This window comes from Mixophyes fleayi, chromosome 12 (assembly GCF_038048845.1).
Source record: "Mixophyes fleayi isolate aMixFle1 chromosome 12, aMixFle1.hap1, whole genome shotgun sequence".
Classification (NCBI taxonomy): domain Eukaryota; kingdom Metazoa; phylum Chordata; class Amphibia; order Anura; family Limnodynastidae; genus Mixophyes; species Mixophyes fleayi.
The window spans coordinates 43669821-43683467 of NC_134413.1; the positions used below are offsets into that span (position 1 = coordinate 43669821).

At 42.0% G+C, this 13647-nt stretch overlaps 1 protein-coding gene across 1 annotated transcript in view; it reads left to right on the forward strand.

Moving 5' to 3' along the window:
• Positions 1-2547, forward strand: part of PLA2G4F (phospholipase A2 group IVF) — a 43199-nt gene extending 40652 nt beyond the window's left edge. Inside the window, exons 19-20 of the mRNA XM_075193380.1 lie at positions 339-525; positions 1877-2547. Of these exons, the coding sequence (XP_075049481.1) occupies positions 339-525; positions 1877-2133 (444 nt within the window). The 3' untranslated portion in view covers positions 2134-2547. The remainder of the gene's footprint in view (positions 1-338; positions 526-1876) is intronic.
• The last annotated feature ends 11100 nt before the right edge of the window (positions 2548-13647 follow it).

The following is a 13647-nucleotide window of genomic DNA, read 5'->3' on the forward strand; positions in this document are numbered from 1 at the left end:
TGTTGCCCAGTAAGCTATAATATTCAGGCAAATCCAACTCTTCATCATCCTATTTGAATTTTGTGAACATCTAGTCAAATCTCACTAACTCTAATCACTTTTTTTTTTTATAAACTTTAAGTATATACAACTTTACTAGACAAACTTCTTGCTCCTTCATACACATTTATCAGTATTTAGTTTAGCCAGACTAGTTGTACTTTCATTATGAGAAACCTTTTTGGCAACTCTTCTCTTGGAGTCAACAATTCATTGTTAAAAGATACATATAGGATTGTTTCATTTTGATCTCCCATACTTTTTTTCATTAATGCACAAATCTATAATGCGTTTTACAGGTCCTGCACCTAACCGCAAAATACTGCAGAGAAAGGGACATCCCATTCCCCAATATCACTGTGAGCGAGGAAGATGAGAAGCAGCCTAAAGAATGCTATCTGTTCATGGATGCCGATAATCCAAGAACACCCATAGTGGTTCACTTCCCCTTGGTAAATGATACATTCTGTGCATACAAAGCACCAGGTAACTGATCAGAACTGTGTGTGTGTGTGTGTGTATCTATCTTTATATCCAACACTTACACTCAAAATAAGTGATGACACTTTAGCACATTATGGGCTTCATTAATAAAGGTAACGCAAAATGAACGTAAATTGCGTTTTTTAGAAAACGAACATCCACACGTGTTCAAGAAGAAAAAAATGTCAATACGGGTCTAGGCACACTGCTCTGAGAGACAAGCCCTGCCAGGTTACATCCAATACATATGTGGTATATAAAGTCCCAGCAGAAAAAAAAAATCAACTAATATCACCTGCTGATAATAATATAGCTCCTGATGCATTAAGGAAAGTAAAGCAAAAAAAAAGAGTAACTTTGGAACTTGGCAAAAGCATGCTGGATTGGAGGGGGAGGCAAACTTAAAATGAGATGGCAGATTTATAGCTGGGGTAAGGCATGTTGTAGATCAACTTTAAATTTCAATGTACAAAAAAAACTATCAAGTGTTTGTCTGCTACATTAAAAAACAGCCAGTGTTTATCTTATGTGCAAAATAAGAAACAAATTTGTATCCCTTGAATTGTAACATGGTTTTGTTTAGGATAAAACCTACTCATTTGTTTGCCTTACTTTCCTTAATGAATCAAGCCCATTTTCATTAATGAAAAAACAATGTAGTTAAAAAAAAAAAGTTGTTCCCTCCCTTCAATAAAAACATCAATAATCTCTAATGTGCATAAAATGCAAACACAAGTTCTAGTACTCATCACCAGTAGTCTGCACCTGACCTGAAGTTGGTACAAGTGATATGACAGAAAAACACGTACCTTTTGAGATGCCCAAAGCTTGAATCGGACACTGCTGCCTACGCAGACTGTCATAAGGGTCTCTTGAGCTCGACGATTAATTGGATTTTGCTGCATTCACTGGCATATAGTCCGGGTTTTGGGCATGTGCTGAGCGATTTTACGCAAAATACAGCACAAAACTGGATTTTATGATTAACATCCACTTTAAATGCTTCCCCACATTTGCGATCCATGCATATCATGCTTATAAATGTGTATATACTGTATCTATCCTGCCCTAGTATTCGTTTTAGGACTACATTGTACATTAAATCTATAGTTTGGATTAAGAGGGGGAGCTCATGTTCTACAAAAAAATTTTTAATTTTTTTTTTTTTTAAACTGTTAGCATTATTTATTGACTTGGAATTCTAGAATTCCCATCCTCTATAAACACAATACTTTAAAACTAAGCTGCTGATGCTATCCTTCTCTGTGTATAAGAAACTGGGGATAAAAAAAACTTTTTAGATATTGGTTTTGCATTCACTAATCTCACTCGCTTGCTTTTTCATACCTCACAGGAGTGCTGCGTGAGACTGAGGAAGAGAAATCTAATGCAGACTTTGTACTAGGAGTAAAAGATTCTCCTTACCGGACAAAAAACTTCACTTATGAACCAAATGATTTTGATCAGCTGTTAGAGCTCAACCGCTACAATGTTTTGAACAACCAAAAACAGATTCTAAGCGCTCTCAAGGCTGCATTGGACCGTAGGAAAAGTAAAGTGACCAAATCATGGATGAAAAACAAAAAAAAACATGAAGCTTTGAGTTTTTGAAACAAGCGGTCTTCAGCCTGCGCTGTGTGTACATCCAGTTTCCACTCATGTTATGATGGTATGGATCAATATTCACTGGAATTTCAGATTGCTGTCATGCTGCATTTTAACTGGACTGTTAAATTGCTACTGTTTGTCTCCCACAACATAATTTAGATTCTTTTTGATTTTTGCTTAGGTAGTTTGGCATGTATAATGCTTATCTAGTTGATTTCCATGTGCAAGTACAAATTGGATCACTTTAAAAGAAGATATTTCTTGGAACAGAAAGAATAGAGAGAAATATTACATTGCCATATATCAAGATAGTGAGCATTCTAAGGTTTAAATGGAAACTATTGGCCTCATTTACAGTTTGATGCATTTTGCACCCCAAACGTGTATATAAAGATTTTTTTCACAAAAACGAACCTACTTATATGTGACTGAGTAGTATGTATCTCGTGATACGTCCAACTCTAAAAACAGTAGTATTTTTGTGTTTGGTATACTTACTCTGCAAAATAGCATAGAGTGGCTTGACAGTGTTGGGGTAATGCGACTTTTGCATTTACTACTATTTGTGCACAATATAATGTAATTAAATGTCATATACCCAAGAGAATAGTGTCTTAACAGTGTTACTAATAGTATAATTTTCCTTATAAAATATGTCCATCATATACTGCTATATATATCCCATGGGAAATTTATTTTTCTCCAGTAGTCTAAAAGGAAATGAAAAATAAGTAATCCAAATAAAACAAAGTGACACCAATGAATAAAGTAATATCGGCTGTAAACGGACAGTCAGAGGTGGCTACAGGGTTCCAATTAATCACGTGGCTTTACATCATGCTTTACTCAAATACCCGCAAAAGATACGCCTCCTATCAGTACCTGTGGATGTGTCCAAATCTCATCAAGTCCCATCTCCGGGGGTGTGCTACATTAGTCAGTTTTGCAGTGTTTGGGTCCCAGTTAGGGGCTCAAGCCAGCAAACTTCAACCTTAAAGTTCTTTAATTCATAGCAAACCACAAATTGAAAATAATAAACTGCTACCGCAATTCAGGACACTGACTTGCTTAATCCTTTTAAACATGTGATGCTAAATTTCTCTATTCTTCGTCCCTCTCAGCTCCAGCCTAATCTGGAAATTTGCTGTCTCTCTCCAGACATACATAGGCCTCACTTGGCTCCCTCCTGGGCTCTCCAAACTCCTCTGCTTTCATCAAGTCTATATTCTCTGCCTGAGCCCTATGCTAGGACTGTTTGCCTGCTCCTTGTATGTCTCTTCTATAATATTATAGTCCTGTTTAGGCACTTTTAAGGAATATATATCTCCTACAAGTTCGCTTTCACTAAGGTTTGTATTTATACACCAATATGGTTTGTGTGTGTTCAACTTGTCACTGAGCTTTTACTGAAAAGCTAATATTGCTTACAAGTAGGATTTTGTTCCTTGTACATGTGTTAATTGATAAACTGAAATAATTAAAAAAAAAAAAAAAAAAAGTGCACATGTAAATGGCACAGGATAAATTGTATATATCATTTTTAGGGAACACCAAAAACAGATTGTGGGACCCTACCTAGTGATCCATGGGTTGCGTATCTGAAACTGATTATATAGTACCATACAAAGCTTTCTGTGCATATGACAAGCCTTTTGCCATTCTTTACAGATTTGTAGTGTGCTTGGAAAAGGTTTTACACCAGAAAAGCCACTTATTAATCCACATTATTGGAAACTTCAAGTGATACTGTAGCTGTTTATCAAAGTGTAGTCATGGATCATCATCGGCTATTTATATAGCGCCACTAATTCTGCAGTGCTGTACAGAGAACTGTGAATGTATGGCTATGTCTACAAAAATTATAGAAAATTGAAAAAAATGTTGCCATCACCATGAAAGTTTTTGTATAAAGCCAAATCCTCACTGAATTGGTTACTGTCAGAATCCACAAGAAGCACAGTAAGTACATAATTTCAGTAGGACATATAATATGGACCTAATCAATGCTCCTCAATCAAATTTATTTTTAAAAGGAACAAATATAGTTCTGATTTCTACATAGAAGACTACACTAGTGCATGAAAGAGATATATAGATAGATATATTATATATTTTTTAAAGGGTATTATTTTGGCTTTTGCTTAAGTGGACAGCCTTCTCAATTTGTGTCTCCAGCAAATATCCATCTATTTATTTTGGTCAAGGAGTCGTGCCGTTGCAAAAACCATATGTTTTCTCTCTGGCCTTGAGAAATATATGCTTTATTAATTGATTTAAGATGCAACTCTTATAGACTAGTAATGTATTTACCTCAACGATTTATGGAACATCATATGACCAATATTTCACAAGATCAATATGTATTGGGTATTTTATATCAATGACTACTTATTTAATTTATATGATTTTGCTGAATGTAATGTTTTCTTTATTACATCTGGCATAAATAAATCTGATCTGACCTTGAAGTAAATTAGTGTTGCGTATTGCTTGTAGATACATATACAATTGGATTTGTGATTTATTTCTTTCAACTGTTCAAAACAATAGATTGGATGACCGCCAAATCAGAAATGGATGAAATACTCTCTAGGTATAAAAATACTGGTTATGATAAGCCGGACTAATACTGAAGTTAACTCATAAGGTATAAGAAACTTGAATCTTTCTGGAGTGTTTTTCGATGTGGATAGAATATTTGACCTTTTTATTATTTCTGTATTGGCACTTATGCTTCTTCCCCTTTTTAATGCGAATTTGAGCAGCAAAAAATTTGAAAGACACACCACCAGAACAGACATTGTTATAGCCAAAGATGGGTGAGAACCTAGCCACTGTGAGAGCTATCGGCCCATTTCTTTACTGAATGTAGATTTAAAATTATTTGCCAAGCTATTGGCGAACAGACTAGCTCGAGTGATTCCCGCACTGGTCCACCCTGACCAGGTGGGCTTCATCCCTGCCCGCCAAGGAACAGATAACACAAGACATGTGATTGCCATAATCAAAGCAGCTAACCAGTCCCGGACCCCCGCCCTGGTGGTGTCTCTTGATGCAGAAAAGGCTGCCTTGGCCATTCATGAGCTACCTTCAAAAAAAAAAAAAAAAAAAAAATGGGATTTAAAAGGACAATTTATGTGCGGACTAGCTTCCTTGTATCATAACCCTCGGCTACAGTGTGGGCTAATAGCGCAGCGTCGCCTCCATTTCAACAAACTGTACTCGCCAAGGATGCCCACTCTCCCCTTTTGCTATTAGCCCTAACAATGGAGCTATTGGCATCGAAAGTTTGCAATAACACAACGATCGTAGGGATACAAGTGGGTGTAACGGACTACAAAATCTCCATGTATGCAGATGATATTTTACTGACAATTACCAATCCTCTCACTTCCTTCCCTCTTTTACAGAATGAACTAAACTACAGAGCAATCTCTAACTTTAAAATAAATATGGATAAATCTGAAATCCTCCCTCTCAATATATCCCCTTGACTATTAGACTCCCTCAAGCGTCAATAAAATTTTAGATGGCAACCGAATAGGCTTAAATGCCTAGGAATCTATTTAACGGGTCAATATAGTCAACTGTATGCTGCTAACTTCCCTATGCTTTTGAGCTCTCTTAAACAGGATCTCGAGAAATGGGCTAGCCTGTACATCTCAAAAATTACTTTACTGCCACAGATTCTTTACTTATTTCAGGCGCTACCTATGAGTTCCATCACTTGCGCTAAAGACCCTGCAGAAGCAAATTGCTTGGTTTATCTGGACAGGAAAGCAACCCCGCATACAAGCCCACACACTTCATTGTCGAACCTCAGACTGAGGATTGGGCCTTTAAAATTTCTCTAAATATTACATCGCTGCACACCTAACCCAACTAGTCCTATTTCACTCTCCATCCGGTACGAGGTTATGAGTTGACATAGAAACCAACCTTATGCACCTTCTCTCACCCTATACCATCTTATAGATATCGATCAAACACCGGCCGCCACTCTCCTCACTTCCACCCACTACCCCCTTTTCACTCCAGATATGAGACTACTGTACCCAAACATTTCACCTGTTAGCACATCACGAAGTTATGTTTCCCATGTGGAAAAACCCAGCCTCCCCCCCGGACAACAACAATCCTTTTCTCCACTCTGGTCCTCATGTGGATTCAGGTTCTTGACAGACATAACCCCTTTGCGTATTTTCCCAGAATTTGCGGACCTTCAACGACGAAACGACATTCCTCATAACAGCTTTTACCAATACCTCCAGCTGAGCCATTTGTAGCATTCAATTCCAGCATTTAAAACTATTTGCCAACGTACACCTTTAAAATCCTTCTGTGAAAGCAAATCTCCCCCTACTGGTTTAATCTCGACATTTTACAGCCTTTTGGTGGAAGGTCTCAATAGCCACGCTGTCAAAGTTAGCCGATCTAAATTGTGGCAAAGATGACCTTGAACGAAAATATCCGTCACACTGGCAGGCTGGAGGATCCGTTGCTAGTCTCCGAATGTCTTAAAACGTCCACTCTCTTTTTAGCACCCGCGAGAGCATGGGGAAATCGGAGGAAACTGGTACACTAGCCGGAAATGCTATGGAACGGCCATGGCATCTGTGAAATGTGCCTGATGGTCTCGAGATTTTGAGCTGTACAGGGGAACTTGATGGTTTAGCCTGGATGCCATGAGATCGATCTCCGGCATGTCCCAGCTTTCCACTAGGAGGGCAAAAACCTGTTTGAGAGACCATTCGACTGGGTGAACCCTCTGCCTGCTGAGGAAGTCGGGCTGACAATTTTCCACGCCTGGAATGTAAACGGCCGCTAGCTGGCATACGTGGCGCTCCGTCCATACCATGATCCTGGTTGGCTCCCGCATGGCACCTACACTGCGAATTGCCCCTTGGTAACATATGCCACAGCTGTGGCATTGTCCGATTGAATCTGAAAAGGCTCCCGTCAGAAACATCTGCGCTTTCATCAATGTCCTGTACACCGCTCTGAGTTCTAGGATATTGATCGAGTGTCCCTCCTGGGGGGTACCAGAGACCCTGAAATCTCAGGGACCCTGTCACTTATCCCCGGATTAGCTGTCACATGCCGGCCTCCTGTGGCCACCACTCAAGGACTGGCGCGTCTACCCGCCTCCTGGTCCTTCGCTTTCCTCGTCGGCTGTCATGGTGGCGGTACTGTGCTTGCGCAGACAGTCTCACCTGTTCTCCCATTGGTTGTACTTTCCTGACATCCCTTTACCTATCAGTGCTGGTTCTTCATGTCTACTTCAGGCTTGGAAGCAGCTCTCTCCTCTGCATGGTGGATTATCACCCGCTACCTATCCAGTGTACTGCCGCTGATCTCCACTTACCTCCTCCACTCGTTAGTAGTAACTGCCACAGATTCCTGCTCTCTATATCAAGTATATTGCCTCCAAGCATCATCTCATCCTGTCCCTAGTACTACTTGGGGATTACCCTCATCTCTCGTGCCAATTCTTGAGCACGTCTCACTGGGAACTTCCCTAGAGGGCCGCGAATTGCAGGGTGGAAGCTGCAAAGCCCAAATTCCCTTGCGGGGATCCCTGGTGAAAACCTTCTGCTCTGTTAGGCTCTGGGTGGAGTCTAGCCAATCCCAGTCGAAACCAGCAGGATCTCACTCATCCTAGCTGATTCCTGACACTAACAGACTTGCCTCTGTGGTAACTAAGGTCCATGGGCTGGTCTGAAGAGTCTGACCCTTGTACAGATTTTGTTTGGACAACCACCACGCCAGAGAAAGACGAGTGGGTTTCGACAGGCGAATAACTTGCCTGTGTAAATGCTCTTGAGATCCTGACCACTTTCGAAGAATCTGTTGTTGAAGAGGGTGAGAGTGGAATTGTGCAAAAGGCACAGCCATGAACACTGAAACCATGAACACTGAAACCATTGTGTCAAGCATGAGGAATCACATTTGCTGTGCCGGAATGAGAGATGACTTGGGTAAATTCAGAATCCACCCATGAACTTCCAGAAACTGCATAGTGGTCTGAATGTGGCGAATTAAGAGCGTTGCCGATGGCGCTTTCAGAAGAAGATGGTCTACATAGGGAACTATTGTAACCCCCTATGCCATAGGAGGCCATAATAACCCCAACTGTCGGCAAAGTCTGGATTGCTTCCTGAAGTGCCTTGCGCTTGAGGGGACAAAGGGGGGGGGGGGGGCTGCTTTGCTGTAGAACCTCGGTGGTGGGACTCAGCTAGGTCTACGACATAACCCTGGGACACAACTCGCCATGTCCAAGCGTCCATGGTGGATGTCTGCCACTGGGGGTGCGGGCTTATCACCCGGTCTCAAAGTTCCTCGCCTAACAGGACCCCTACCTCTGCCCCTAGGGGAGCGTATAGCAGAGGACTGGCCTCTTGACGGGATGCCCCGGCCTCGGGAGAAAGAACAAAGAACTGAAAACATCATTGTCACTGGTCTACTGGAACCCATGGGAAGAGCGTTGCTCTTTACTTCAGTGGCCACCTGAATGACCATTTCTAGCTCTGCCTCAAACAGAGTAACCCTATCAAAAGGCAAACCCTCTAGAGCTCACTTTGAATCAGCATTCGCTGTCCAGGAGCATAACCACAAGGTAGGTCGAACTGCTATAATGAGAGCCAAGAATCTAGAATTAACGGAGACAGCATCCATGGCTGCCTGGCCCACAAGCAGAAGTCTCCTGAATATGCTTGGCCAATGAGAGTAGTTCCGCACGTGGAATGTTTCCATGAATGCCTGCAACTAACTGTTCGGCCCATTGCTGGAAAGCTTTGTTAGCCCAGGCAACTGCTATAGTGGGTCTAAATATGCTGCCTGACACAACATAAGCTGAGTGGAGGGCGTGATCGCACTTATTGTCCGTGGGGTCCTTTAGTGAGACCCGCTCCTTAGTGGGGATAGCCGGAGAAGGACAAGCGTGCTACAGGAGTGTCCACTCCAGGGGAGGCCTCTGGAAGAGGGTAGAGACACTTTAATCTACCTGGCATCATAAACTGCTTATTTGGCCTGTGCCAGGCATCGGTTACCATCTCCATCATCTGAGGGGATGGTGGAAAGCCACCTGCGCTTTGGTCTTTTTAAATAACGAGAAACCCGAAGGAGCCGTGGGCTCTGGATCTGCAAAACATATGTCTGATACCCAAAATGAGGTTATCAACATTATGGGCAGAGGCAGAATCTACAGCACTGAGGAGTCTTCTTCCGGTAGATAAATGTCAAACGCGCCTGCTGCGGAATGCTCAGAGTCATGATCGCAGCCCTGGGCCGCATCATAAATAATCCTCTTGGCCCTGTGCGATACTGTAAGCAGGCAGTCTTCACCCTGAACTGAATCAGACTGAGAGGATGTGCCTGCAGCAGCTAGGGAGTGCGAGAAACAAACTTCACGTACTTCTGTGGACCTTAACATCATGCTGGTGCAGGGGCAGATCCAGATCGATTCCCCCCCCCCCCCCCCCCCTGGATCCGCTGGTGAACACCGCCATGGCTGTTAGTGACTTAGCCCAGAGCGGTTTCTCCATAGCTATTGCCCCCTGAGTTGGACCTAGTCGCTCCTGGGTTTCAGCTCTGCAAGAGAGCTTCATGGTTACTGTCCAAGAGTGAATTTAGCATTATATCTGGCACATGTATCAAACAGTGCAGACATACTGGAGGATCTCCTATTTTTGGAAATCCCCCTTCTCAGACATGTTTAAAAGATAACAGATTAGTACCAAAACAATATTTAGAAAAAATAGTCTAAGACACTATATTCTGCACATGGTACAGCAAGATTTTACAGAGTCTCTATGTTGAGTAAATAGCTGAGTTTACACCAATGCCAAGGACCTGAGAATTATAGTACGGATTGTAAAAAACACAGTATGCAATATGTCTCTATAGAGTACAATATTAAAACAGCATAAACTATACCAATTGAGGAGAGGAACACTGTGCAGCACGATGATCTCCGTTTCCAAAGATGGCTGCTTCTGTCATCAGGAACTAGGAAGGGGGTGAAGGGAAGTCCCTCCTCCAAGATCTCCCCCAAAAATGGTTGCCCCTGTAGACTGCTGATCAGCGCATGCAATAGTATGGCTGTCGGCGTGTATAGCAATCACGCCTCTCAAGAGTGCCCAGGTACCATGTGCCAGTGATCAGTAAATGAATCGCCTCCTAAGTAGTGCGATTGTTACTGTGTCCCCCGCTGCTCGTTGTCTAGGGGCAGGGAGACTTTCCGGCATGTCCGTCGGGATGGGAGGAGGGGCTGCTACAGCTTCACTCCCACCCAACTAGGGAGACTAAACTGTGGCCGCTTGCTGCCGAGCCTGAAGAGTGCAGATGGTGCTTTAAATAAATGCTGCCTCTTTGGCGGACTTATGAAATGTGCCCCTGTTGCTCGTCAATCTAGGGGAAGGACAGGCTACCGGCAATGGTGCAAGGGTGAGTGAGCTGAAGCTGCTGCTTACCCTCCGCAGGGACCCAGAGTGAAGGAATCCGACAGGCTACTCACTCCTCCAGGTCTTGGGTTCGATCCCTGCGCTGCACCTAAAAGGGAGAAACAAAATAAAAACATGAAAAACCTATTTCTAAATAAGGTACAGGGGAGGTATCCACAGGAGAGGAGGGGCAACGTAGGGAAGGAGAGTGACAATCAAAGAAGTTGATAAGTGCCTAAACTTCTACACCCACTACAATACCCCAATGTCTAGCAGTCCTCCAATGGTAGGAAAGAGAGAAACCCCATATGCTATTGAATTATTGTAAAGAGTTATGACATTGAGAATAATCCTCATCATAAAAGTAGTAGCACATAGGTTACATAATTATAGTGTTAACAATAAGTAAAAAAAAAAAATGTATCTGCTCTCCACATCAGCAAGTTTAGAATGTATTTCACATTTTAGGCCTTTAGTTAAAATGACCATTACCCATTAGTTGAAATGCATAGGCCATGCTATTTTTGGCCTTTACCATTCAACTTTTGATGTTATTAGGGTTTGGGGTGGACCTGGTAAAAATGTTACATCCGATTTGTTTACATAAGAGATTTTGGTTTTGCACTTAGCTGGGGAAATCCCTCTACATTCCAGGAGAGGAATTTCAAAGGTGGATGGGACTAGAGATAGTTAATGTAGATAATCTTCAGATTTGTCATCACAATGCAGGGATAGTTTTTTAAACAAAGACAATTAGCACTGTATTTCTAAACAGAAAATGTTCAGATTGATAACAATGCACAGAGAAAATGTAATTGTGGCGAATATTCCTAAGAAAAGACCCCCTTCCCCCAAAAACAAACCAAGTGTGTAGAAGCTGTGATGCTCACAGAGTTCTGCCAGAAATAACCATGTTAAAACTAAACATTTAAGCACTGACTTATCACGTATACCAAATAAATCTAAAAAAGGGTGTCTGGCTCCATGCTCATTTCAGCTTCAAACTTAATCAGTTTACACCTTTCACATGTTTAAGGCAAATATTGTTTTGTCACAGTTAGAGCATATGTTGCTTTCCCCCCCCCCCTTAAATTAGAAATTTATTAACTATTATTAGGTATCTAACTCATCAATCTTTGAAGGGGCTTCTGAGCTTTCATCACTATCTCTCACAGTGTGGATTTCTTTGTTTCCATGCTCAGTGAAAATCCTTCATTTGGGAGGGTAGATAAGGGCAACTTGCAGCCTTCCCCTGTATAGGCTTATAGCAGAGAGGGGCTCATCACTTCTAATGAAATGTCCATTAACATAGTTTTTGTTCTTCACCTGAGATTAACAATAATAAATCCATTCTATGGTCTGCTTAAGTAAAAATTTCAGGCATCTGAAGATGGCTACCTGTAGTTTAGCCTTCATGTTGTTGCTTGGAGCCCCAGCCTGAGAGTTTATGGTAATTTTCCTCTAACATAGTAAGAACTTTTACTAGCTCCTTTGAGACAAGTTTCACAAGAAGATACCTACATTTATCTAAACCAGGGGTGTCCAACCTTTAAGTTTCCCTGGGCCACATTGGAAGACGATGAGTTGGTTTGGGCCGCACATAAGATACAATAACGATAGCTGATCATCCAAAAAACCATAGAAAACAAAGTTAACACATTGTATATAAACTTTTTTTCCGAATCCCCCTATACTTACCTTTCAATCGCCCTGTTCAAAAATCCTCTAGTTATTATACTACAATCACTTTTTGTATTGTTTCGATGCAATATCAATAAAGTACATTTAAGCCAGGCATTGTATATCAGGGTGCCCTGACCAGGCCTGCGGTACCTGACATATACACCACTGTGACCCCAAATTGTGACCTGTTTTGATAATTACACCACTATGTTCGTTAAGGGATAACAACTTCTAATGGGCCAAAGAGAATAATATATAATTCCCCATTAGTATTACAAGTAGAAGTATGTAGCAGGGAGATAAGGTCCATGATGCTCCAGGACCAGGTGACTTATTCACTGGTCAGCGTCCCTTGAAATAAAAAAAATTCCCCTTAACTTACCTTTTAATCGGCTTGTTCTCCTGTCCTCTTTTCTCCAATTCTGTGCTGCTGATTGTTCATCTCGCGCGGGTGACTCCTCTGTGCTGCGCAATGGATGTTGGATGTGACGACATCACGCCCGACATTCACTGCGAGCACTGCATGGAGGAGGGTAGGGAGGGAGCCGGAGTACCAGCCGACGTGACCGCAAGGTAAGTATTTTCTTTTGCAGGATTTATTTTTTCCATTAACAGCGCTGCCCCCTTGCCACAACCAAAACTCCTTCTGGGCCACATTTACAGGCGTTGAGGGCCGCATGCGGCCCGCAGGTTGCACAACCCTGATCTAAACTAAACCAATCAACATTATTGTAGAGGGGTCTATATTCCAGGTAATCAATTTTCATAGTTAGCCGCATTTGATTGTTCTGCACTATAGTAGAGTGCAGCTTAAGGCAAAATACCAGAAACCATTTCCCCTATTCTGTGCTCATTAAACAGTGACTTGTGTAGCAGTGTGGACCATTTGGTCTTTTAGCTCCCTTACAGTACCTCTAAGCAGACTGGCAGGTGCTAGTTACAACAATTGTTAATTTCTAACCAATTCTCAGCTTTAAGTAATTTTTTCCAGCAGGTGCAGGGGAGCCAAGAGGTTTACCCAGGCAGCTAGACTGTGTAATTGGCTATGTTAGATGTTTACATTCTCTTGTAATTGTATATGATAGATTCTTTCCTATAGCACTCCACTTTGTGTTAAATCTGAAGGACTGCACCTGCCCATCACCTGCTGAAGAAAACCCTGTTATGAAGTGAGGAAATCAGCTTCCCCGTTCTGTAGCAGTGGAATGAACACAACTGATGGCTGGAATGTTTTGCTCTGCCACATGCATAATGATTCTGGTCTCAATCAGCAGGAAGGCACAGAGTGCCTTGATATTGAGAGAGTTATGCCACAACTGTGGCATAGTCTGACTGGACTGTCGCAGCCATTCAGCACAGGAAGAGGTGACTGTCTCAGGCTTGAAGGATGGCT